At 50.3% G+C, this 26,020-nt stretch overlaps 9 protein-coding genes across 9 annotated transcripts; 6 read left to right on the forward strand and 3 right to left on the reverse strand.

Moving 5' to 3' along the window:
- Positions 1-921: 921 nt before the first annotated feature.
- hsp60 (chaperone ATPase HSP60) lies at positions 922-2,866 on the reverse strand (the record flags this gene model as incomplete). The annotated part of the gene is made up of 3 exons (XM_057174773.1): positions 922-2,444; positions 2,510-2,651; positions 2,759-2,866. 3 exons carry the CDS (start codon positions 2,864-2,866, stop codon positions 922-924), a joined length of 1,773 nt encoding a protein of 590 aa, XP_057034924.1.
- A 1,010-nt stretch (positions 2,867-3,876) lies between these two features.
- N7457_003729 (uncharacterized protein) lies at positions 3,877-5,281 on the reverse strand (the record flags this gene model as incomplete). The annotated part of the gene is made up of 2 exons (XM_057174774.1): positions 3,877-5,036; positions 5,107-5,281. 2 exons carry the CDS (start codon positions 5,279-5,281, stop codon positions 3,877-3,879), a joined length of 1,335 nt encoding a protein of 444 aa, XP_057034925.1.
- A 2,223-nt stretch (positions 5,282-7,504) lies between these two features.
- Positions 7,505-7,840, forward strand: N7457_003730 (ATP synthase subunit epsilon family protein; the record flags this gene model as incomplete). The annotated part of the gene is made up of 3 exons (XM_057174775.1): positions 7,505-7,536; positions 7,586-7,700; positions 7,766-7,840. 3 exons carry the CDS (start codon positions 7,505-7,507, stop codon positions 7,838-7,840), a joined length of 222 nt encoding a protein of 73 aa, XP_057034926.1.
- Positions 7,841-7,938: 98 nt separating this feature from the next.
- N7457_003731 (uncharacterized protein) lies at positions 7,939-8,211 on the forward strand (the record flags this gene model as incomplete). Its single annotated transcript, XM_057174776.1, has 2 exons — positions 7,939-8,040; positions 8,098-8,211. 2 exons carry the CDS (start codon positions 7,939-7,941, stop codon positions 8,209-8,211), a joined length of 216 nt encoding a protein of 71 aa, XP_057034927.1.
- Positions 8,212-8,247: 36 nt separating this feature from the next.
- Positions 8,248-10,916, forward strand: N7457_003732 (N-alpha-acetyltransferase 35, NatC auxiliary subunit; the record flags this gene model as incomplete). The annotated part of the gene is made up of 7 exons (XM_057174777.1): positions 8,248-8,344; positions 8,399-8,466; positions 8,515-8,955; positions 9,014-9,469; positions 9,524-9,781; positions 9,832-9,930; positions 9,990-10,916. The coding sequence occupies 7 exons, from the start codon at positions 8,248-8,250 to the stop codon at positions 10,914-10,916; spliced, it is 2,346 nt and encodes a 781-aa protein (XP_057034928.1).
- Positions 10,917-11,718: 802 nt separating this feature from the next.
- Positions 11,719-14,090, forward strand: N7457_003733 (Zn(II)2Cys6 transcription factor; the record flags this gene model as incomplete). The annotated part of the gene is made up of 6 exons (XM_057174778.1): positions 11,719-11,854; positions 11,928-12,446; positions 12,551-12,766; positions 12,815-12,949; positions 12,998-13,088; positions 13,154-14,090. The coding sequence occupies 6 exons, from the start codon at positions 11,719-11,721 to the stop codon at positions 14,088-14,090; spliced, it is 2,034 nt and encodes a 677-aa protein (XP_057034929.1).
- A 4,233-nt stretch (positions 14,091-18,323) lies between these two features.
- N7457_003734 (uncharacterized protein) lies at positions 18,324-20,669 on the forward strand (the record flags this gene model as incomplete). The annotated part of the gene is made up of 1 exon (XM_057174779.1): positions 18,324-20,669. One exon carries the CDS (start codon positions 18,324-18,326, stop codon positions 20,667-20,669), a length of 2,346 nt encoding a protein of 781 aa, XP_057034930.1.
- Positions 20,670-21,760: 1,091 nt separating this feature from the next.
- N7457_003735 (GNAT family N-acetyltransferase) lies at positions 21,761-22,624 on the reverse strand (the record flags this gene model as incomplete). The annotated part of the gene is made up of 4 exons (XM_057174780.1): positions 21,761-22,002; positions 22,061-22,178; positions 22,242-22,531; positions 22,585-22,624. 4 exons carry the CDS (start codon positions 22,622-22,624, stop codon positions 21,761-21,763), a joined length of 690 nt encoding a protein of 229 aa, XP_057034931.1.
- Positions 22,625-24,027: 1,403 nt separating this feature from the next.
- Positions 24,028-25,803, forward strand: N7457_003736 (uncharacterized protein; the record flags this gene model as incomplete). Its single annotated transcript, XM_057174781.1, has 1 exon — positions 24,028-25,803. The coding sequence occupies one exon, from the start codon at positions 24,028-24,030 to the stop codon at positions 25,801-25,803; it is 1,776 nt and encodes a 591-aa protein (XP_057034932.1).
- Between the last annotated feature and the right edge of the window lie 217 nt (positions 25,804-26,020).

Consider the following 26,020-nt stretch of genomic DNA (forward strand, 5'->3'; position numbering starts at 1 on the left):
ATACTATGTGGGTGAAAGTGACAGGCGATGGAGATGCCAGCACGTTGTATTCCCCGCAAGCGCTCTATGCATCCCCGATAGCCCAGATAGTCAGTAATAACAGAATCTTTCAGACCAAAAGAGCCCAAGTCAGGTAGAAAAAAGAACCGGAATGATCTGGTCACCCGAGTGGCAAAGGGGCAAGAGGAAAGAAGCGGAGTGAGCAGAGAAGAGAGAGAGGCACAGAAGAGAAGACCTAAAACAAGGCAGTTGACCTCGGTCCCCACCTTGTAGTCTCAGGCCCTTTACTCCGTACGAGGATTTGATTTGTCTACACAAGTACGGAATCAGGTTGACTTGCAATTGTAGTCTCATTTTTGATTCCTTTGTAATTCTCCCCTTCAGTCTAGACCCCGTTCGAGACCCTGCGCAACAAGCTGCACAACAACCTGCACAAATAGCCGACCCGTGCGACCAATCAGTCTCGAGGCGACCTGCGCCTGGGGGAAAGGATCGAATGGAATGTTTCCCCTGCAGAGGATCCAGTTTCAGCTTTCAAATGGATCTACGCAACTCTATCAAACAGACATGGTCGATCCCGCCGATCTACGAGCTTAGGGGGAAATGGTCGGAAACTCAAGAGTTGGGTTGCTCGTAAGCTGCATCAGATGGAACTTCATTGATGGAATACATGATATAGTACAGTGAACCCTTTTTCGGGTTAGAGAGGAGAGAGGAGAGGGAGGAGATCAGGACAAGTCCAAAAGAATACAGGTATGGGAAGAGACCAAGAAAAAAGATAATAATAAACATCAACACCAAACAGAAACACATAAAGAAAAGGCATTACACAAATTTCCGAGTATAAGAACAGGCTACGATGCAAAGGGGAGCGCTCGAGGTAATTCTTCAGGGAGAGAAGGGGGCAGGGTTGGGGGCAGTTTAGAACATGCCGCCACCCATGCCACCCATACCACCCATGCCGCCCATGCCGCCCATGCCACCGGCAGGAGCAGGGCCCTTCTCCTCGGGAGCCTCGACAATGGCAACCTCGGTGGTACCGAGGAGGGAAGCGACACCGCTGGCATCAACCAGAGCAGTGCGGACCACCTTCAGGGGATCGACGATACCGGCGGAGATCATGTCGACGTACTGGCCGGTAGAGCTGTCGAAACCGCGGTTGAAGTCACCGGCGAACTCGTCAGTGAGCTTGCCAACGATGACAGATCCCTCAAGACCGGCGTTCTCAACGATGGTGCGGGCAGGGCGGCAGATGGCGCTCTTGATGATGCTGACACCGAGCTGCTGGTCGAAGTTGGTGGGCTTGACGCCAGCGAGGCCGTTGGCGGAGGCCTTAAGCAGAGCGGTACCACCACCGGGGAGGATACCCTCCTCAACGGCAGCGCGGGTGGCGTTCAGAGCATCCACAACGCGGTCCTTCTTCTCACCGACCTCAACCTCGGAGGCACCGCCGACCTTGATGACGGCAACACCACCAGAGAGCTTGGCGAGACGCTCCTGGAGCTTCTCCTTCTCGTACTCAGAGGTGGTGGGGTCAGCCATGACACCGCGGATCTGCTCGCAGCGCTGGGAGATGTTATCCTTGCTACCCTCACCGTTGAGGATGATGGTGTCCTCCTTGGTGATGGTGATGGCACCGGTGGAGCCGAGCATCTCGGGGGTGAGCTTCTCGAGCTTGATGTCGAGCTCGTCAGTGAAGACGGTACCGTTGGTGAGAACAGCGAGATCACCCAGGATGCTCTTGCGGTTGTCACCGAAGCCGGGGGCCTTGACGGCGGCGACCTGGAGCTGACCGCGGAGCTTGTTCAGAATGCAGACGGCGAGAGCCTCACCCTCAATGTCCTCGGCGATGATGACCAGAGGGCGGCGGAGGGTGGTGGAGGCCTCAAGGGCGGGGAGGATGTCCTGGACAGCGGAGATCTTCTTCTCCGAGAGCAAGATCAGGGGCTTCTCGAACTCGACCTTCTGGGACTTGGGGTCGGTGATGAAGTAGGGGGAGGTGTAGCCACGATCGAAGCGCATACCCTCGGTGACCTCGAGCTCATCCTCCAGAGTCTTACCCTCCTTCACGGTGATAACACCCTCCTTGCCGACCCGCTCCATGGCGGTGGAAATAAGCTTGCCGACGTGAACATCACCGTTGGCAGAGATAGTAGCGACCTGGGCGATCTCCTCGCCGGTGGTGATGGGGCGAGCGTTCTGCTGGAGGTACTCCACGGCAGCCTCAACGGCAGCCTGGATACCACGGCGCAGATCCATGGGGTTGCAGCCAGCAGCAACGTTCTTAACGGTCTCGGAGAAGATGGCGCGGGAAAGGACGGTGGCGGTGGTGGTACCGTCACCAGCAACCTCGTTGGTCTTGGAGGCAACATCCTGGATAAGACGAGCACCGAGGTTCTCGAACTTATCTTTCAGCTGAATAGCCTTGGCAACACTCACACCGTCTAAGAAATAATCAGTTTCCCTGGCCCAATGTATGTGTTTGTTTTTCGTGCGTTGGAATCCCTACCCTTGGTGATCTTGGGGGAGCCATAGGCGGAGTCAATGAGGACATTGCGACCCTTGGGACCGAGTGTGGAAGTAACAGCACGAGCAAGAGTGTCGACACCCTTGAGAAGGCTGGCACGGGCCTCAACGCCGAACTTGAGCTCCTGGTCGGAGTTAGCAAAGGGGAACGATTGAGCATCTCGGAATCGACGGAACACGGAATCGACGGGTGGAATCGATGGTTCCGAGAGTAATTGTTGATTCAACACACCTTGTGAGCAAAACGCTGCTGCTGGAGGTTCAGAGTCGAGCGAGAGAAAGGGGCACGCTTGGAAGCGGCCGACAGGACGGAGGTCCGGGTAGAGAGAGCGCGCTGCATGGCTAGAAACAAATTAAAAAGGGATTAAAAGAAGAGAGAAATACAAAGACAACCCAGGAGAAATACGGGTTTGAGGAGGTAAAAAGAAAGAGATGGAGAAAGCTGGGGGAGAGATGAAGCCAAAGTCTCGAAAATTTTCTAGGCGCTTCCTTCATCCCCAGAGCTTGGCGGCAGAAACAGCTAGAACCGTCACGTGAGCCGGAACAACGGACGGAAATCGGCAAGGTGTTGAGGATGATTTGGGGCATAGAATGTTCGCTGGTAAATAGAAGTGATGACGACAATCGTGAAGCAGATTTCTACAATAGCTATACATTCCATAGGAATACTCCATGAGAGGCCAAAGTGGTGTCTACCATGTCACTCAATGTAAGGTACTTCGTAATCGATCCCCGATCTCTATACCTCGGGACGGTACTCCGACTTTCGGCAATGTCGACTGTAGCAAGTATGCGGTGTACATATGAGCTGTAGTTATATACTATGTACTATACTACTATATCCATGACTTTCTCAGCATTCTGACTCTGAAGATATGGGCCAGCCTTCAAATTCCTTTCTCTAGACGTTTTGACTAGTGGTGACGACCTAAGAGATATTACTATGATTCGAATCTCACTCTACTATGACCTATTTCCTGACTCCATACAAAAGAACTACTGATCTACTGACCAACTACATTAGAAATGAGACTGAAAATAAGACAAACTGTGCGTTTCACTAACCAGGCCTCCCGTAGGAGCCCAATAAAAAACCCCCATCAAACGCCGGGCCCCCAGTTGTGCAGTGTAAACCCCGGATAAGGCGAGACTCCATGCCTCGCAAGAACCATTATCCGGAGTTTGCACCTGGCCAGGTTCGAGGCTCACCCCCTCTCCCCACGGTCAGTCACAACCGGGGCCAAAATAAAAGAACGTTGAAATAAAAGAGAAGAACAAGAAAAAGAAAGAAAAATGGTAAGGAATGTAAGACCACACAGGTCGAAGGATCATCGCTGGCCGTCGCGGAACTCAAAACTCTTTGGTCTCTTCCCCATCATATCCGAAGTAACGGGGTCTCTCCACATCTTCAAGACCAGCGAAATCCGAAGCAGGCACAAACAGCTCGTGGCTCTCTGGGGCGAACAGGCGGTTGAACTCGTTATTGCCGCCATAGCTCGTGGGGACGTCTCGGCCGACAATGTGGCCCTGGAACATCCCAGGCATGTTCAGGTGCGGATAAGTTGTCGACGCATCCAACTGATTGTATCCATCAGTTACACCAGAGACTTCTTCGCGCTTTGCCTCAAAAGTGGAATCACTCAGAGGCGTCGGAGCCCGGTTCACATAGTCAAATGGGCTAGGACCGCTGGATGGATATGGGATGGCGAGCCCACTGTTGCTGGTACCGGGATAGTTGGCGTAAGGCACGGGAGAGAATGCCGGGGGTGGAGGTGGGTACATGTAAGGATAGAACAATGAGGGATTAAGTGGAAGGCTGGTGCCAGCGTACGACATGTCCATGGGGACAATTCCATCGCGGGAAGCTGCAGCGCCAATCTGACGATCAACGTCTGCCAATCGCTCGGCGTCCATCTTAAGTTTCACGATCTTGGACTTCTTTGAGTCCTGAGTTGTTGCCTGACTGCTCTCGGTTGAGTTCTCATTCCATTCAATGTCAGAAAGCTCCGAATCTTCCTCATCGTCGCGAGGGTTACCGCCGTGGAAATCCTGCAGCCATGGTGCATCAACACACAACATATTCGTCGTGCCATCAGTGTTGGTACCCGCACGCTTTGCTTGGCGCTTTGCGGTAGCGGAGGTCTTTTGCTGCTTCATTCTCTCCGCATACTTCTTCTTGAGTGTGTAAACATCATCTGAAGAGTATTCAGAGGTGCCACGGCGACGCTTTGTGCTTCGGGGTTGGGACTTGGAGGTTTCCTTTTGAGGAGGCACCGACTCATTCTGATTTGCATCCTTCTTGTATGAACTATTTCCTGCACGCTTAAGCGGGGGTGGGTTTGGCTTGTCCTGTTCTTCCCTCTTGATTCGCAGCTTTGACAAGTGTTGAACCACTGCACCCTCTGTGAACTTCGGGCCCATGGTCTCTGCAACTTCCTTCCACGGAATCTTCACCCCTTGTTTGTTGCAGACATATTGAACGGCCAGCAGAAGTCGGATGTCGGTGTCCACTGTTCCAGTCAGTTAGCATTCCCTAGTGATTCCTTCTTGCTGACTATAACCATTTCGGCAGAAACATACCATCCCAGCGAACTAATTGGCGCTGGCGTCGGCTTGAAGGCTTAGCTTGAGCCTCTGCTTGCATGCGAGCCTCTTCGGCCTCGGCGACCTTTTTGCGCAGAGCTTCAAGCTCGGCCTGATCGGCATCGTTGTCACGCTTGCGACTGCTCTGCGGCTTCTTCTTCCTGGAAGGCATGTCGGATTAATGATTGGTGTATGGCCTGTTTATCAGGATAGTGTTAGCATACGTGCATCAGTGATACCAAACAACAGGGATGGGGGATTTATGAAAGATTTGCGGGCTGAATGGCACACTGGTGACTGATAGCTTGGAGCAACTGGTTCTCTATGGCAGAAAATCTTCGAAGCAACAGCAAAAGCACCGCAAGGCCATAACGACGTAGGCCAGTTGGGAATAACAACAGCGCAGCATGGTTGGACAAGTCCAGGACACAGACATAACGCGCAAAATGGTTTTTGAATATGGGTTTGCCTAGGGCACGAGACCATAGCAACCCAAATCAAGGCACGTCAGACAAATACGGAAAGTCACAACGCTAACCACGAGTTCATGTCCATAGAACATGGCCCATAGAAGACGCCCAAAGCGATAATGATCACTGTGATCTTGCTGGGCCAGGTTCAAACCATGAGCCATCTACAATGATCATGAGCGTGGCAGTGTCAAGCAGTATCATACACAACATGCTCGACCTATGCCACAACTGCTCAAGGACATTGTGAATGATGACGCGCAAAATATATGCGACAGAAGACTGCAACATTCTGCTAGGCGCCTAGTATTGTTGATTGGTGCGAAAACCAGCAATCTTAACTTATCCCACATCTAGCAAGCGTCCTGGGATACCTGCCGCCCAGAAGACCCGAGAATCGACGAGGCTGTTGAGTGCAACGGCGACTGAGAGTCTGTATCGATGGTGTGTAATGTGTGATTGGGGGCCCCAGCCAATGCATAGTGTCTCAGGAGACTGGATTTTATGCACGGTTGCTATCGTCTGAATGGGGAATGTGCGGGGCAAGGCAATGATGGACCAACACAAGATCGAAGCTGCATAACTCACCTGGTTGATATGACAAAAGCCTGTCGATTCGAAGTGCTTTGATCACAAAGCAGCAGATGAGATACCACGATGACGAAGACCGTGTACGATGAAAAGTTGATGAAGGTGGGTGGGATTGAGAGAGAAGTGAGGGAAGTGGTGGGTGGGAGAAGTTGTCGTCGACAGCAAACCCGCCCAATCCAAAGACCGCCTTGAAGGACTGTTGCAGACTTGCCTTTGAGAGACTTGTTTGCTCTCAAGATCGAGCAGATGCCTTCCATACACCTCATTGCCTGTATTTGGATGTCTTCTCCCTACAATACCAAGGGGTATATCGAACCCTATGCTCGTGTGCAGCCTTGCTTCTAAAGTATACCCCATCTATACTACAATCCGGTTGAATGAGCTGGTGGATTGCGAGACCACTTGCTTGGTAGGCCGAGGCTCCTTCAGAACCGTTCGTTTTGTAAGGCTTCCTTCCCATGTACGTGGGATTTATTACGGCGACGGTATGCTCAGCGGTCAATACGGCGACGAGTGACGTTTTCCTGTGTTTTCAATACATGATATATGCCACATGTTTGAAATTCAATGCAGTGATGGTATGTCCTAAGCTCACTCGCCGATGCAATGGCCCTATTCTGCTTTTTCCAGAATCGATCTATGCCCACATGTCTGAGATTTGATACGACAGCATTATACCCAAAGCTGGACGGGCTACCTAGTACAGCAGATCTCACTGTTATTTAGGAGACCAATGAGCGTATGTTCGCTATCTCTCTGGAATTAGATACAGAAAGGTAGGAATTTTCAAGCTCATTCAGCCGATCTATATTATCCCGTGAGAGCGCTTGCAACCCCCACCGAACCTTGAAAAAAAGAGCAAACATCACTCTAGACTAAATATATCTTAGCCGCAATCCTGTGGAATCATTTTAGAATAATCAATCAAGCATATCTATGTGTGGTAATGAACGTGCCGTGTTGTGTATTGTTTCTAGGATAGGGATGACGTCCAAGTAAACGCCAAACGTAGCGCTTACCCGGCAACAACCGCGGTGACTGGACGGTCGCCCTTGCATACAATGTGACGGTTCCAAGGTTCCCGAAGTCGGAAGATCCCTTCTCCGAACCAATCCTCCTACTCGGGCAGATGCGGTCACTATGCCACGTGACTGGTGCATCGAACATTGTGACGGACAAAATCCTCACCGCTGTTATGCTTGACCGCCTGCCAAATATAGAGGTATCTCTCACGTGAGCTTCTCATCCCGATCCTCCGAAGTCGAATGCTTCCAAACTCACCCGAACCGTTTTTACCCCTTCAATCAAACCATATCTCCCACATTCTCTTCAAAATGACTGCCGCCTGGAAAGCCGCCGGTTTGACGTACGCATACACAAATCGCCTTCTCTGTCAATGCTAACTCCGAATCCAGCTACAACCGCTACCTGGCCATCGCCGCCCGCACCGTGCGCCGTTCCTTGAAGGATGGCCCCCGTCTCGCCTCTGAGCGCCGCGGTCTGATGGACCTCCGTTTCGCCAAGTGGGAGGTTAGTGAATATGCTGGGTTCCATGCCGCGGGATTTTGACTGACTGTGTTATGTACGACGAACAGAACGGCAAGCAGGGTGAGGTCAAGTCGCTCGCCCAGGCCAACAACGAGGCCATTGCCAAGGCTGCTGAGAAATAAGCTATATTCACCCATAACCTGAGAGAATCGAGCTTGGAGATATGCAAGACCTGAGTGTGACGGACCTGAGAAACTTTTAGGTCCGAGGAGGCATTGAAATGTACATGTGTAGCAATACCGGCCTGTCTGGTTGGGCAGAGCTTAGAAATCGCACTCGTCTTTGTTTTCATCCGACACTTAAGCATTTAATTAAAACCGCTGTAAGAATCTATATACTGCCCGAGGGTGGCCGGTCAGACGTTGCACGTCATCTCCAGGGCCCGAATGTCCTGGCCGAATCGCTTTTTCCTCCGCTCACGTCCCCGCCTCCCCCTCGATCCCGACTCCTCCAAACACGTTCTACGGCGCAATATCACTTCGGATCTCCGTAATAAAAACAGCATTCCAGACGCTTGGAGCCCCTTGCGATGCTACCGAACAATCAAGTTCGCGTTCCCCGTGCGCGGGTGGTTACTCAGTCTGCGGTGCGCGACATTACCACCGAATTCACAAATGCTGCCTCGAGTAAGCTTATTGCCTTGGAAGCTTTGACAAGTGTCTAATTATTCGGACTTCTAGAATTAAAGACAGGCCAGCTCGTGAAAGATGAAACGTTCACGCTGTTTGAGGCCGTGGGCGCATTGGAGGTGCGTCACCTTTCTCACCGGGTGTGAAACGTGCAACGAGAATTGCAGCTGACGACGATCGAAACGGCACAGATCATGGACTCGAAGATGGACAGTGGCTATATTGCCCCCGGAGAAAACCTTGCGGGAGCGCTGGAAGACGATTACGACGTACGGCGACCGTTGACACCAGAGGAAGTTATTGGATTGATGGATCAGTTGCTGTGCCACGAGGTCGGTGAAGAATGCGCCCATGCACAGACGGAATGGTTGCTGACATTATTCCAGGTGGCATGGCATAAGGGACATCCTTTGTCGCAGACACTATTTACGTCAATCTATCTCGATAAATTATTGTGGCCAGTGCCGAGGAACATAGACGACGCTCGGTTTGACCGTGTGCCTAGTGATTCGCCTTTGGTTAATCTTGTCCTTCGGGCATATTGCCTTGCACTGGTAAAGGCTTGTGACCTTGTACATGGTCGCGTGGCCACTGAATATTATTATGAGGTCAGTGGGCTAATTCCTAAAAGTTGCCTATCGCTAATACCCAAGGTTGGCCGCTTAGGAAGAAGATTTCGTCAGCCAGCTGTACAATCGCAATCTACTTTCTGCGTTCAATATGTCACATTTCCACCGTTTGCTGGAGCAGGCGGTTGCTTGGATTGTCGAGCAGAGCGATATTGACCAGCACCTGAAGGATGCCATCATTTGCAGACTAGTGTTTCGACGCGAGTTTCTGTATGCATTAGATCAAGATCTTGAAGTTCTGGAGACCAGATCCACAAAGAGTTTTGCTTCTTGTTTATCTCAACTTGGACCTTTGACAGAGACGGTCTCGCTCGGGAAGCCAATCCCCGAGGCTTTTAGTTTGAAGATTCAACGAAAGCTGGCGAGCACAGTGCCGCCTCGTCCAATGGTTCATATTAACTCTGGTGATGCCCTAGAACATCTAAAACGGCTGTGCCAAGATGCGATAGACATGCAGCAGATGCTTGATTACACCGGCCCGAGCAATTTCAAGGTATGTACGCTGGAACTTGGTTTTGTCCTGATCTCGACCTAACGTGTACGAAAGACTGCAGTATGGACCTTGCTTTCTCGAAAACCGCAACCATCGATATATATCCGTTGTCTCCTTCAAGCATTGATTGTTAGCAATATGACGATTCTAGGCGCCGTACCAGTTAAGGAGTTCTTGTATGATGAACTTGCAGAACTAGTCCTACCCGCCAATATCCTGATTGAGGCCAATACCGACGAAGTGGAAATGCCGTCCGATCCCCGGTTTCAGATTGCCCAGAAGATGGATGGGTTCATGAAGCGATTTGCCCAGGTAGGTGGATACGCAATTCTTGCCATGTCACATCTGCTGATTTGATGTAGCCATTTGTTGACACCGTGCGATGTGCCTGTCTTAACCGCTGTCGCATTCGCCGGACGCTCTGTCATACCCTCGTTGATTGGGATAATCTACAGATAGAGGTCTGTCCCGCAAGCTGCCTCTTTGGCATTCAAATAAAGATAACGCTGACCCAACATAGGCCGAAGAAATTGATCTTGAGCTTCGCACGTTAAGTGCAGAACCGCCGCTGCAATTCCAGGGCGGCGAACCCACCTGGTCTTTCCCCCTAAGCAGCTGGGCCTATCACCAGAAGCTCATCCAGTTCCGACTTATTCTTCAGATGGGCTTCGAGCTGTCGATCTATTCCCCCGAAGAGCTACCAGGCATGTATTGGTACCTGTCTCATATTTGTTCCACGCATCTTGGTCACATTGATCGCATCCGTACATTCATGGTGGCCGCACGAAAACGCGACTTGATGTCTACTGGTGACCGTGCGGGAAGCTCCCCTCAAAAGGCATCCGCTTTCCACCGTTCATTCCACACTCTGGAGCGGCTGACGACACATATTATCGCGGTTGATGCGTTTGCGATCGCTCTTCATGCATTGTACGTGGTGCTGGCCCGGCATAACGTGCTCCCAATTGCCTCTTCTCCCCAGGCATATTCCACCGACCGACTCCGTTACGAGATCCGCATGAAACCTTTCATCCCCATCACATTGCCGGAGTTGGTTCCATATGAGGAATACCAGCGTGAAGCGGCTCTCGAGGGTGATTCGGATGTCATCATTCTGGAGCGTGCTTCCAAAGCGATTACAGAAGCACGCAAGGCATGGGAAGCGACTCTCGCCAATGGAGCATTCATTGATGATTTGGCTACACCATCTAAACCACCTCCTTCGGCCATTGAAGAAGATTGGAAGCGCGACGTGAAGAACACCATGCGTGCCTGCATTGGAACTAGTCTTGCCATCGAGGCGGTGAAAAAGGCACTCTCTGCTGCCTCTTCCACGGAAGCTCAATCTCTCCAGTTGGAGGTGGCCGTTCCTGAAGTCGGATCTAAGTCTCGCTGGCATGACTGGTGGGTAGTACCGCAGGTGTCCGAGAAGAAGTCGAAGACCTGAAAGATATTCCCTCTTTGTGGCTATGTCCTGCTTCCGCAACTACCGATACATGAGTGATACCTACCTTTATTAGTAAAATAGAAATGATCATGACCCGAATCGTACTATGACCGGCACTGTTCTGTGTGGAAACAGGCCCATTAATGCGATTACCTTGCCAATGGCCCGAATAGTTGCTCAGAGCAGTCGTTATTAACAAACTCTGTACATAAATATGGATATCATAATATTTTAGCGGCCAAGGAAACCACCACAGCGGCCCTGGAGATGAAGGATCAAAAAACAACAAGGGCCGAGTTGCCGCGACGGAGACTGGAGAACACGCGCTGGTTATGAAATCATCCCGGACATCTCCCATTGACCTCGACACTTTGCACACCTCACCTCTATCACAATCCCCTTCGGTATTCTCTTAACATCGACCATTTACTTTTTGTGACTGTTCACTCTTATCTCAGAGTTCCCCAATCCCCTGTCCTCGGTGCTGGCTTTCTGCGAACTTGCAGGACGATCCGGGGCAGCTCACGGACCCCTTTTGGCTGATGATAGGCATCGTTCGACTCTCGTTGGACCCAGCAATCGATCCAAGCCCAGCCTTTTGTACGGAGTACCGATTCGTGATTGGCGTTATTCCGACTGGTCAGCACCAGTGAGAGCTGTCCATTTTCAACCTTCACTACGATCTACGCCTTCCTATGCCGCTCCCTCTTATTGCCCGGTCGCCGCAGGCTACCTTTCCTATCCTATCTTTACTGTCAATCGTGGGGCTTGGGCTGTGAAAAAAAAGTGAAAATCCCACATGATGCCAACTTACCCTATCCGTCGCCGGCCGCGCGAGTGCAAGACTTGTCTACCGTGCCGAGCGAGCAAAGTCCGCTGCGATCGCAACGTTCCCTGCGGCAATTGCACCAAACGAAACTTCACCTGTTCCTACGGTCGTCCGCCCTCTGCGAAAGTTCCCCTTCCCGCTACTGTCGTCACTGCCTCCTCCACGCCATTACAACCACCTAGTTTTGTCTCCCCCACGATCCCCCCCGTATGCCTACTCGGCTCCCACACGCGATGGCTCATATTCGACCGAACCTCCATCAAGCAGCAGCATCGATCCGGAATTACCGGACATCATCGATATTTCGCAGACAGAATGGGATGAAATCAACACCAAAATGGTGGCAATGGAACAGATCATTGGCAGTCTGCACTCACTATTCCAGATACACTCGACCCGCAGGCAGCCAGAACCAGAACCAATTGAACGAAAAGGTTCCACCCGGTCGGAAGGTGTCTACGGGTCGAATGTCCTGAAGACAGGTGCTGTCCACCTCGGATCGCGTTCCGCCTTGGTTGATATCTTGGACAAATCGAAAAGCTCGGAGGATACAGCGCAGGCGCTTCCCCAAGAAGATCTCCTTGCTGAACTTGCGTTGGGGAATGAGTCGGTGGCGTACCCCTTTGTGGATTTATGGTCCTCCGACCCGTTCACATTCAATATTGCGGGGGTGTGTGCGGTTCTTCCGGAGGACGAGCAATGTTTGCAGTAAGTCGTCGAGTTGGGAGTGTTCTGCGATGCATGCTGATTCGGGATGCCAGGTTTCTGGTGTTTTACCAAAATATAGGATCAGTTTTATACCCAGTGCTTTCGGATATCTCGCAGTTAGAGCGACAAACAAAACGACTTCTCGATAATCGACGACGAGCAGGGGGTGCGTATAAAGCCGATGCCAACGGGTTAGTGAAACCGTTTGGGATGGATTTGGCTTTTCTGAGTCTTCTCTTTGCGGTTCTTGCATCAGGGTGTCAACTTTCTGACATCCCCGAGAGCGACCGAGAGTTGACTTCGTGGGTATACGGTGCGTTTCCCGGCAGGTTGTCCATGGCCTATACTGACCTTGTCCTAGTTTCTTGTGCATATCAATGTCTTCGGATGTTGAATTATGTAGCACAACCCACTATAGAAGTAATTCAGATCCTTCTCATTATTAGCAATGTACTTTCGTACAATATGAATGCAGGTGCATCATACACTTTGCTTGGTGCGTGTTGAATTTTCGCGATGAGATGGCCCAGCTAACCGATGACAGGCATGACGGAGCGAATGTGTCTGGTTCTCGGGCTTCATGTTGAGTCGACAGGGTTCTCACTGGCAGACCAGGAAGTGCGCAGACGTGTCTGGTACGTATTCGGTTTTCTTTTGCTTTCTTCCTTTTTTTTGGAAATGTCAAGCTGACAGTTCTCAGGTGGACAATGGCCTTCCAGAACAGTCATTTCTCTCTTGCGTATGATCGACCATCCATCACCATGGTCAGCCAACCTGAAATCCCATTCGACCCCAAATCCATGCCGGGCCATCGCTCGTATTTCGAGACGCTGTGTCGCATTGTATCCTTGGCCTTGGAAGTGCTGCGGTCGCGCATGTATCCCGGCTCGTCTCAGTTGCGAGTCCATGAGATTCGGGAGTATAAACAACAGATTCAGCGCATGCTCGCTGAGGCAACCCCTCATCTGCGGTATCGAGACAAGTGCCGGACTCTCGCCGAACATATCGAGCGCACCGAGTTGCGCCTGCACTCTTCGTATCTGCTTTCCGTATTGTGCCGTGTCTCCCTCGATCCACATGCCCACCTGGACGAACAGCGTCGCGCGACGATTCGCGAAGATTGTATCAGCAGTCTGGTCAACACGATCGATGCGTTTGTCGAGTTGCACGAGATCAATTCCCACTGCTCACGGTCCTGGATCAGTCTGCAGCGAACCGTTGCGTCGGCCTTCTTGCTCGTTGCTAATGATCACAGCTCCCAGACCTGGCAGTTAATTGACCGGTTAGAGATGGTTCTGGGAGATCATGTCTATGCAGACGGTGACATGAACCACAACAGTCGCACCGACTCGGCCAAGCATTTGGCCTCGTCACTCCGTGCTCTGCGTGAGATCCGCGAGTCCTTCAGCGCCAACGCTCGCAAGCTTCCTGCGACAGGGCAACAACCGAGACCTACCTTTTCCCCCTTGGTCTTGCCCTCCCCTCCCTCTCTTGAACCCAGCCCCAACATGCCAGCACTGGCACCAGCCAATGTGGGTCTGCAGCCGATGGAAGGTCTAAGCATGCGGAACATTCTGGGTCGGGTCTCCGACGTGATGTTATTCCCCAGTATGAGTGGGGACAACCCAGTAGTATAATCCCGCATCAATATCCCTTATTCTCGTTTTTTTTTTTCTTTTTTGGTTTCCCTGCATCGGCGTTTTGGAGATGGGCAATGGGCATATCCCCGGACATTTGCTGTGAGGTCAGCATCAACCTATATACATACCCCTTTTATCGCATGGGGGAAGAATATGATACATTCCGCCATACCCGGGACCTGTGAGAAGTGTCGAGAGTAGAAAGATTGACAATGGGAAAAAATCCCAAGTCGGCACATTCCTCCGGGCGTTGTCCAGTCGTTCGGCCGACCGATCGATTTCCCGGACTCAAGACGATAGACCCACGTCCCGGATCCGAAGTATCCGGAGCTTTGGCTTTTTTAACGAGTGTGTCTACGAAATACGGAGTCTGGAGTATTGGGCTTATTTAGATGTTTCTGGTGAAAGGGGCATCAGGTGGAGCCATGTGGTTCGGCCGACCGAGATTTCCCCGGCCTCCTGCTCCTTTGGTTTCATATTGCTGTCTACGGAGATAGACCCTATTGTCTGATCGACCGTGCTTTACTCCCGATCCACTTTTTCCAACGGTTTCGGCTTTCTCCCCCACGAGATTATGGGGTGATATTGTGGAGTGCCTCGGATATTCCCTCACTATAACATAGGTACGGAGTACCTACTAGGGAGGTATGGCTCTATGTACGCCGTACACCTGGGCATACGGAGTACTACAAAGTCCATTAGGTAAAAAGTCTACCTGACCTCGTATGACACCTGGTTACCCCCGTTTGCTTTGTCTCTTGGGTGCCTACTCCGTATACACCCCCTTGGGGCCGTATTTTGAATTCCGTCTGTCCCTTGCATATACTCCGTGTAGGCAAGGAGGTCCGGAGTAGTCCCCATCGATCTAGATCTACTCCGTATGGATACCTATTCGTATATGCACCTGTGGGTCAGTGGGTCGTTGATGTTCCTGGTATCCGTACCTTGTTGCGCTTCGGAGCTGCCGGCCCCGGAGAAGCGCTATATATATCTCTCGGAGCCGAACAACCGAGTTTGGACAAGCATGATAGATTGGGGGCAATATGACTGGGACTCTGTCATTGTATATTTCACAAACATATAAAGCTATACTCCGTACTACCTAGGTACTAGGTGGATGATCCACAGTTCATATTGAGATCACATTGAGATCACATTGAACTGAATACATACATGTAGTTTTCTGGACCCTTCAGCAAATTGTGGATGGAGCCTCCTATATAGAACTTCTCACGAGGAATCATAACATAGAACTACAACATACCTAGGTGGAAAGGGAGCATACTATGTGAAAAGGCCCAGGGTATTTCCCAACGTCCTAGGAACTCAGTAATCTGAATTGTAATTTCACAACAATATATCTACAGCCAGCGCCTCTGGTAGATATGTGGCTGGGCTACGGAGGACAGCTCACGATCCTCGGATCCGGAGCAATCTTAAAGATTATACTTAGGAAGGTCCATTTGCAAAGAATCAAACGAACCCCGACGAATACCCACGTAAGGCTGCCTAGGCTGCCAAATCGACTTGTATGTAGAAAGGGAGAATACTATGAGGGATCTAAAGATGAAGAATGAAGTGGCCTCAGGCAAACACCTATAGATTTCTGCCTGACCACATTGATGCCCAACACTCTATGGGGTACCCCTTGCACAGGTGCTTCGTACCTCGCTGGTAGTTGGGACAAATGCCGTAGGTAGTTTTGGTAGGAATAATCCTTTTTGAGGTTATGATTCTTGAATCCCAAAGGGAGATTTCTAAATCGGGTCCGTGGTTCTATTCAAAGCAACGGGTATTGTGAGAGCAGGTCGCTGTGGTTAACATGCTCCCAAGGCTCTAGTTGAACGAGAACGTACTCCGCGGACTTCATTCGATGGCCTTCGGCTACCCTCCATTAGATTGGGCTGCATGCACCAATCCGCGTGGTGGAGGTATATATTATTTGTCTACGGAGTACGGAGTACAGTTATCGTGGCTAATAATCTCCGTTGCTTCCAATTATTTCCAGTAACATAGAACCGCCTTGATTTATCTTGTGATTCTTGTCGCTCCATCTGGGACGTTAGATCTGCGTTGGACTACTATTAATCTGAGACGCTTTAATTTACCGTGTGAATAGCCAAGAAAGAAAAGCTTTCTATGCCATCATCGTGTGCGCCACATTTGAAGAGCCCCTGCATGCAAATGGACTCCGAACCAGTAGAAATACGGACTCGAGAGTAGCGTGCGCCGGTCGAAATTGGCATTGGAGCTACTCTCGGCTTCGTTGTTTCTGCGACTACCGACACCTTTAGTGATGAGGTCATTTGACACGGAGGTTGAGTCGCCTATCCCGCAGCCCGGGAGAGATTCGCTCGTCAATTGTCCGGAGCAGCTCCGCAGTCCCACTCCGCTACGATGGAGATTATCTCAACTGGTTTCCCTCCGGGGTATGGAGATTAATACTGGACCGACAACTATGGGGTTCCCCACGGGCAGTCCTGCGAAATGAAAGTCCTGGGAACAGGGATAAGGTACCGGAGGGCGCGGAGATTGCGGCTCCATGAGCCCACGCCTTCGCCTGCGGAGGAATTTCCACGGAAATTCCCAACGTTCATGGAAATCCAGTGATGGGCCCATCCAACTTGGAAGCGAAAACGGTGATTGACTGGGAGAGCTCGGGGTACTTGCCTGGGCGGGAGTTTGGATGGATTGGGATCGGAGTCCCGGGCAAAGGCTGGAAGGAATAAAGATCTGCTAAGAAACATGGCCAATCACGATAGGGCTTGCCGGTATGACATTTGACTTATCAATCACTCGACACAATTGACCTTGAGTGCCGGAGAGGCGGGTGACGCTGTTAAAAAGGTGTATGGAGATAGGGTTGTGTAGGGGTGGTATCAGACGCCACAAACATGTATATCGTATATGTGCATGTAGTCCGGTCCTCGCATGCCAAATCATAGACAAAAGGAACGTAATAGACCCCAAGGCCAAAAGAAGATGAACGCTTAAGCTTTCCCTGTCGAGATTAACCCATTTGACGATCCCAACTGCTTTGGTTAGGTCGCCCCGAAGTCACTCAAGACACTAGTGGTCGATTCTCTCCAAGGCCCCATTCTGGCTTCTTTTTTTTGTTCACTTGTTAAGAATCAATACGTGATATATATGTGATAATCAAGCTGCATCTTTTCCATCGTCGATATTCTTCTGTGGTTATTTCCTTTGCCAATATAACCTTGGGATAAAGAAGATACCAGTACAACGCACGTTCGACACGAAGTATAGAGGGAGAGGACAAAGCCACATCTTCCGGGATATCAGGCAACATCAACATATACAACTCAACGGTTATGGGGAAACCTATGTCCCATACGGAGTGTGGAGTAACCTTTGACGGGTTAAACGAGAGATCTGCGAAATCCCCGTTGGAGGCTGGAGAAAGAGTGCAGTTCGTTTCCTCTTGGAGGTCATGTCCGAGCTTCCCCCTCATTTTTTCGAACTTTTCTGAGCTTTGCCTTGTTCTTATTCTTGTTCATCATTTCAGCCACGCCATCATTGGTTTGAATGACTCCATGGCTCCTGACTTTGTGGGAAAACAAGACACCATCCCCGCTTCCTCGGGTCTTGGCCCCCAGAAATCCCGCACCGCTTCCCCCACGCCAATATACCCTTCATAGCCTTGAGCTATACTCCTCTACTGTACGGAGTATCCCGGCCTACCTTGAATTGCCCAGAAGCCGATACATGTGCCTGGCCGTACCTCGGGGGCGGAGATCATCCACCTTTTCTCCTCTACAGCTAGGCATGCCGATCTCTACCAAGTCCCCAGGCACGGGCGATGGAGAAGTACCTATTGCACACTCTCCGGGGTGGAGTTGTGATCAGAGCTGTCCATCACATGGGAGCTCATCGGCATTCTACCTCGGTGTCAATCCATATTTCCTCGGCGATGATGGAGTGACTATGTGCGATGGGCGCACAGAAAAAAAGAGAGGTTAGTGCGATTTTGGGGAGTCAGGTAGGGAATGACCGTATCTGGTGTACGAGGATCGGCATAATCGCATTGCAAATAAAGAGCAGGCTTCTTCCGGGGTTAGATTCTTCGATCTTCTGAAGGCTCTTCCTGCGCCGCAACAAACCTTTGCACGGCAGGTTTGGGGAATCGACGCCAGTTTGACTGTCAAGACAAAATATCAATCGAACAGAGACACGAAAACATAGCCACCCCAGATTGATCCACTTGACACCATGCGTCTGTTGCCGACCTTGACTACCGCGCTCCTGTTCACAATAAATGTGACAGGAGCAAGCCCGGCAGCTGCTTCAGCTGGGGCTGTATCCACACCTCTCGCAAACGTTATGGAGGAGGCCGCCCCGACCACGGCCACTCAGCAGCAAGAGAACAATGTTAATCAGGCTAATGTTGCGAATACTTCTGCTGCCAAACCAACTGCTGCCGAACCCTCCGAAACCGCTGCAAATACCCCTAACGCCGCCAATGTTGCCGCACCAAACGAAGATGATACAGCCTCTGCTGAGCAGGCGGAGCCAACTACAACTAAGCTCCCTAACCCCGTGGAATCGGTGGTCGGTGGCATCAAGACAGCTCTCAACGGCGATAATAAAGAGACGTCCGATGCAGCCACTGAAACTGCTGATTCCGCTACTACATCGGTTGATAACTCGGCTGCCGAGCCTAGCGAGACTGCCTCTGGTTCTTCAGACACCTCAAACATCAAGTCAGCTCCGTCTTCCAATTCCGATGATGACGACGAGAACTCAGTAAAGGGTGTCCTAGGCGACTTGAAAGACACCATCAGCAAATTGTTCGGAGGTGAGGGCTCTGGTGGCTTGCCAGAGCTTTTGCGTGGCGTCGAAAGTCTGCTTGACCCGGCATTCTTGGGCCAGGTTACCGACAGCTTCGAGTATTTCGCCACTAGTTTGGCACCCCCGGTTGACAAAAATATTCGAACCTTGGTGAATAATGCTGCTGGCCTCTTGACCGAGAAGAATACTAAGGCAATCGGGAATCTTCTCGACACTGCCGGTGAAGTGCTCACCCCTGAGTTCCTTCATAAGGTGGAAAACCTTGTCGACAATGGCAACAATCTTCTCACTAGCAAATTTGTCAAGAATACCAACAACCTCATTAGCAAAGCTAGCCCGCTCATCGACAACGCCAGCGGGCTTCTTACTGAAAGGAACGTCAAGGCAATTGAGTCACTTGTCACCAACGGCAACACGCTGCTCACTCCCAAGTTTGTCAAGGAGACCAACAATCTCATCAGCAAGGCCAGCCCTCTTATCGATGATGCCAGCGGCCTACTCACTGATAACAATGTCAAAGCTATCGAGTCGCTTTTGTCCAATGCCAACAAGCTGCTCACGCCCAGCTTCATTGATACAACAGGCAAGCTCATCAAACAGGCCGGTCCTCTTATTAGCCAGGCCAGTGGACTTCTTACTGAGGGCAATATCAAGAAGATTGAGGGTCTACTCGGCAATGCTGCCAACCTGTTGACCAGCGACTTCGTGAAACAGACCTCTAATTTGATCGATGGAGCTGGCGACCTTTTGACACCGGAGACCGTCAGCGCATTGAAGGGCTTGCTCAAGGAGGTCACTCCTCTCCTCAAGCAGATCACTCCTCTGCTGCCAGATATCAAGGGCCTCCTTAAGCCAGCTACCATCAAGGCGATTGAGAACGTGCTGATCAACGCCAACAAGCTGCTCACCGACTCCTTCGTCAAGGACACCAATACCCTGATCACCGAGGCTGTCGGTCTCCTCACTCCGGACTTGATCAAGGCTCTGAAGTCACTGCTCCGTGATCTTACTCCTTTGATCCCCGAGTTGAAGTCGCTGTTGACCAAGGAGTCCATCAACTCGATCGAGGATCTCCTGAAGAATGCCGGAACCTTGCTAACGCCCAACTTTATCAACGAGACCAAGAGCCTGGTTGGCACAGCCGACGACCTCCTGACTCCGGAACTGGGCAAGGCATTGAAGTCAATCTTGAACCAAGTCCTTCCTCTGCTGCCCGAGTTGAAGTCACTCCTGACCAAGAGCACCATATCTGCTATCACCTCTTTATTGAGCAATGCCAACAGCCTCTTGACCCCCAAGTTCGTCAACGAGACCGTTGGTCTGATCGACAGTGCCGACGATCTGCTCACCCCAACCATCGTCCACGGGCTGAAGGATCTTCTCAACGACGTGGTGCCTTTGGTCCCGGATCTCCGAAAGTCGCTGCTGAACTCCACCATCATCACCGATCTCGGATACATCGTGACCAACGCTACTACCTTGCTTACACCGAGCTTCGTCAGCGAGACGTCTGGTCTTATCGACAATGCCGATGGCCTCTTGACCCCCAAGCTGGTCAGCTCGCTCAAGGACCTGCTTGGACCCTTGCCCGACCTCGTTCCCGAAGTCAAGAAGCTGCTCAAACCCTCTACCATCTCAGATGTCAGCGCGCTCTTGAATAATGCGGGTGATCTTCTGACGCCCAAGTTCGTCAATGAGACCTCGATCCTGATCGATGATGTTACAAGCTTCTTGCCTTTGATCCAGGAATTGCTTAAGGCACTGTGAGTAGCTTATATTTTATGATTTTCTTATATCGATTGCAACGAACGCAATTATGATGTTTAATGTTCTCTAATGATAATTCACGTTATCTCTTATACAATTGTTCTATTGTAGTGGGCATCCTTCAAGTAGAAGTTTGCTACAAGTAAGGCCATATACAAAAGTGTATAGCGCTCAGGGGTCAGTTTCAATTGAAATCGAGTTTGTTACCTGAATAGGCAGGCCTGACTTTAGACCGCTCATCACTATATTGCGAATCATAGTCCCTGGTCAAAGCTATTCCTGCAATCGAAGCCGTTCGGACATTATAGGTATATCTTGAGAAGAGAAGGAGATATCTGTAAAAATGACTTCTCAAAAGGCCTTTAAGAACGTAGTTCAAAAGACCAATAGAAAGACATTGTAAGCCCACAAACGCGGCGGACTATATGAAAGGCTTCATTTTGCCTGCCTGCCTTCTAAGGCTGGACGTAAGTGTCTTGACTAGGCATTTATTAAACACTTTGTCATAGTATTTCAGGTATCCTAAGCTTTTTGCTAGCCTATATCCAGGCATATTCAGGCAAATCTTTTTGATTCCAATCGAAATCGACGCCCGAGCCTTAGGTAGACACATTCGCAGGGTATTTTCCCCTTGGGCTAGCTCAAAGGACCTGGTCTGGGAGACCAATACACGCTCTCTGTATGCTGCTTAACGCTATTTATGCTTTGGAAACTTCGCTAGTGCCCTGTGCAGTTATTTTGTCGGTTTGCAAGACGTAGAGCCATTCAAGGCCAAAGGCACATGCGATAAACAGTGGTGGCCGCTTTTTGATCTTGCAAGGGTCCCCCGAGAGGACAGATGCCGGGAAAGAGCCAATAAATTGATGTTTCAAAGTGGTTCTATAAGTGAAATGGCGTCTGCTACGCGGTCTGTTGCTTTTACAGTTGGCAAAGCTACTCGATTGACTTAAGCTACTACTGGACACTGGGTTATTTCCGATACAAAGCAACAAATTTCCCGGTTTGAACAACGCAGAATGATTATGCGTTGATTAATTCTTGACTGTAATAGGAATAGACGTATAAATAACCAGAAGCATAAGAGCTAGGAATTAAGTGCTTTTTTCGGGCTGTGGCCACCACACCATCGCCCACAGAGGTATACCTGGCCCACCAGGCTGAAGACTGGCATCAGCAGCAACCTTGCCTTTTCCGAGCAATATCTCCTCGACTTCTTCAAATCCCATCGAGAGGTAGAGACCACGTGAGCTCGGGGTCGTTGCCTCGAGCCAAATCGGGAGATTTGCTGCTTGGGCGGTTTGCTGATGGTCTAGCATGATCGCTTTGGCAAGTCCTGCAAAAGGTTTAGCACGAGATATAGCAGCATGGGGGGATAAGTGTAGTCTCATTACCCTTCCCGCGGTGTTCGCGCTCAGTTCCGAGACTGAAGACGTAGTAAAACCGACTCTTTCCGCGTAAGCCTTTTCTTTTTGCGTTGTCGGTCATGCCAGAGAACTCGAACCAAAGACGCTACACAGTCATTAAACAGGTAAGGTGCTTAGGCCCGCGTGGAATTGATCAATTTTCTCTTACCTTGAAACCTGGGAACCCTATTCTCCACAAAACGCCTAGGAAACCGGCTGACAGAAGAGTCCATACATTGTCAAGGTATCGCCCTGGCGGCACGATGACCGATGCCGCTTTCCAACCATCCGCCTCGGTAATGAGTGCTTTGTTTAACAGGGCCGACTTGATGATTGTGGACCAATATGTCGGTAAATAGGCCAGCCGTTCTTTCTCCGACAGATCTAGTAACATATAACCGATGACGGGGTCCGTGTCAAAAACGCGCCCATTTAGTGCCGCAACCGAGCTCAGAAACGCTGTTCATCCTGTGAGTATCCCAGACTTGGGGTCATGAGCTATAAACACTCACTGTCGCCGCCGTGGGTTAATGGGACTGATGGCACAGCCATAGTGGTTTTATACTAGATCAGGTGAACATGTGGGCGGGAGTGAGATCTCCTTGGCCATTCCAGGATCCAAGCGAGTCATGGTAGAAGGGTCAATGTCGAGGAATGTCTGTTTTACAGTTTCGGTGTCGACGTCATGAATCGTTACATAATCGGGTCACAAGCCCCCGGGTCCCCTGAGGGTCGACTCGGGAGCTGCAACTTGCAACTTGCAACTACATGTGGTTTCTATTCTCGGGTCATGTCTACAGTCAATGGTTAATACTGAGAGTGATACGCATGTTCTGCGACACTGGAGCCCTATGGCCGCTAACACGACCCCCTAGAGAGAACCAAGTACATGACTTGGGCCCAGCTGCTCTCTCATAGTTCGGCCCCGTCATGATGCTCACCACAAGTTCAAAATGAAAAATGGTACTTTTTACACTTCCATCCATTTTTGAGCGGACCTGATCGGAATACCAAATCGAAATTCCATGTATGCTGGCCAATTTTGAGGGTCACAAAGGAAACTCGGAGCCCAAGTGATTTCAGAGCCCCAGTCTACCTCACAGTCGCTCATAGCGCACCGTTCTCTCTCCCCCTCTTTCGTGCAATCAAGCGGTTACATCGAGCGGATAAGACACAAAATGATAACTTGTGACAGTCGGGATGAGAAGATCAGAAGACCCCCCGGCAAATCGGATTATTCGGAATCCGAGGCGATATTTTGCTCAAGCGAGGCAGAAAGCTAGAGCGATGATAATATCTAGGGACTATGTCCTGCAAAGCTCAATGCTGCAAAAGATCAGGGGATGCTTAACAAAATGCAGACAGTTCGGGTGATTGTGACACATGAACGTCCATTTGCAACAGTGTGAGTGAGCTATCTACTTTGAGAGAACCCCGAGGTCGGCACCCGCGCTGGAAAATCTCTCATTCTGTATAAACCTGCTGCTACACCAGGGTTTATTCATTATTCAGCTTCCAGATATGTCTCATTCTTGCTCAGGAACTGACAGCTGCTCCCCGGAAAATTATTCTCGACAAAAAGGAAGCCAGAAGAGAACCTGGGCGGTTACACGTCACAAATAGAAATCAGCGAAGCATCCACTTTACCCCCGAATTAATGGCTTCGCGTCAAAAGAAAAAAAAAAGAAAAAAGCCAGAATAGCCACACAAAACGCAGCATGTTAAAAAGGGTGGAGCCTTTGATCAGTGTTTTTAACCCGTGGCTCGCTTTCAATGCTAAAACTTCTCCTCTATTCTTTTCTCTAGGCGCCCTAGAACGTCCCAGGTGCCTCCTTGCTGCTCTCGTTCCTGAGAAACTGCGTTTCAGGGACTTGAATGATCTCTGCTCGCCATCATTGGCTCACCCCAATCGTGGAATCATCTCAGACGGAACGTTGAAAAGATAGCACTTGGCCATGCCAGGTCGGCTTTATGTGGTGAATGCGCCGGAGTCGCATGTCATTCGATCAGAGATGATGGTGAACCACAGTGCAGCAAGAATGAGAAGAAGGTCCGGGATTCTAGGGCCCAGAGAAGAAGATGGTATACCCCGCGAGCCGCAGGCATCCCCCGATAGGCTTACAGCCAGTGAGGATCTTGCAGTCATTGACTACGTTACGCGATGGAGGGATCACGGGTTCCATCTCAAGAAACAAGACATGGTGTCACAAATTGCCAGTGCTTATCTCAAGCATTGTGGCAACCCAGACAGCGGTATCAGTCGCCATCATGGGATATTCGCTCGCAATCATGAATTTCACGAGAAGTTCAAAAATGACCGAAAATTAGAAAAACAGCAACTGTCTAACAAGAATCCCGAAGTCGAAGATACTACGCTGTGCGAATTCATTAAGCTGTTCGCAGCCATTCGATCAAAGCATGACATCCAAGATGAGCAAACCTATGTTCTCTCGGATACTGGATATGCCACTGCGATTCAAAAAGATAAGAGGCTTTTGAATATTCGCCGCCGGGGATCTTCTGGAAACCGCGAATTGGCGTCAGTCATCTACTGTCATCCGGCTTGTGGGAAGCCACTTTCACCGTACGTCATTTTCAAGTCATCCAATGTTCGGGGACCGAAAAAGTACGACGGCCGAGTCACAATATCATACAACACTACGGGTTGGGCTGAGACAACGCATGCGCTGGATTGGCTGAACAGTGTTTTCGAGAGGGAGACAAGTTCATCTCTACGCCGCAACCGGGGTCAACGACGTGATCAAAATCAACATCGTCTCTTGCTGATTGATGAATCGTTTCCCGTAACACCTGAATTCTTTGTGAACTGCTGGGAGAGAAAGGTCATCTGTCTTTGCATTCCCAAAAAAGGCAGTGAATATCTCAACCCCTTCGACAACGGAATAATTGAGGCTCTCGACAAGCTTTATGCAGAGCATATGAAGAAACAGCTACGAGAGCACATGACGCCACACCTACAATTGCAAGGGCCATACACCATCTCAGCATCGCAATTCGCGACCTTTGTTGACCGTGAACTCAGTTATCCCGACCGAGAGGAAGAATCGAAGGGCGCATGGTCTCAAGCCTGCTTAATTCCTGCCGATGGTGATCGGCTGCTTAGCCGCCGCAAGGGTGATCGAATTCGCTCTCAAACTGTCGAGCCCAACACTCCGACACGTGCTTATGGTCGTCACACATATCTCGATACGAGCAGCGGGACAGAGAACACTAATGCCGCTACTGATGTCGAAGAGGCTTCCATTGCTGCATCCGTCATTGTTCCCCAAGATCAGTCACCTTCGCGGCAGTCACTGCAAGAGTCACAACCAAGGGAAACTCGCGGTGAGATCTCACCAGAATCAGAAACTTCTGATAGCTCGGAAGATATCGAAGACTCGGATGGTATTGCGGATAAAGTGGAGCAGGATGAATCCGAGCAATCCAGCAGCGACGAATCCTGCAATATCGCAGCTGTCACACCACGCCGAACCCCAAAGCAACCGAAGACGCCTAGATCATCTCCACCCCGAGCATCCCCAACGGTAACCAGCTCGGTGATCTCCAATGAGACTTTCAGCAGGATGTTTGATAAGTACGAAGCAGCGTCGTCCAAGTCTAAGAAGCGGCTGCGGGAGGAGATGGTGATAGAATATGCCAAGTGCATTTGGGAGCTTCAGAGATGTGGGATCAAGGTGCCACGGTCATCTAAAAAATCAAGGGCCCGTTGACCAGGGGCATTTGGCTGATGACTTGTTGCATCTCTATCACCTCTTTTTCTTTACTTTTTTCTTTTCTTTCCTCTCCCTTCAATTTCTTGGATTTCGTTCCTTTCTTCTGATATGTTGTCTTTCATTTCTCCATCTATGAATTTTGTGTGGACTCATAATATCCAGGTAGTATCTAGTATCCAGTATCGAGTATATAGTATGTTCCGTAGAAAAGAAT

This window comes from Penicillium paradoxum (genome assembly GCF_028828445.1).
Source record: "Penicillium paradoxum strain IBT 22861 chromosome Unknown utg000003l_segment0_segment0, whole genome shotgun sequence".
NCBI lineage: Eukaryota > Fungi > Ascomycota > Eurotiomycetes > Eurotiales > Aspergillaceae > Penicillium > Penicillium paradoxum.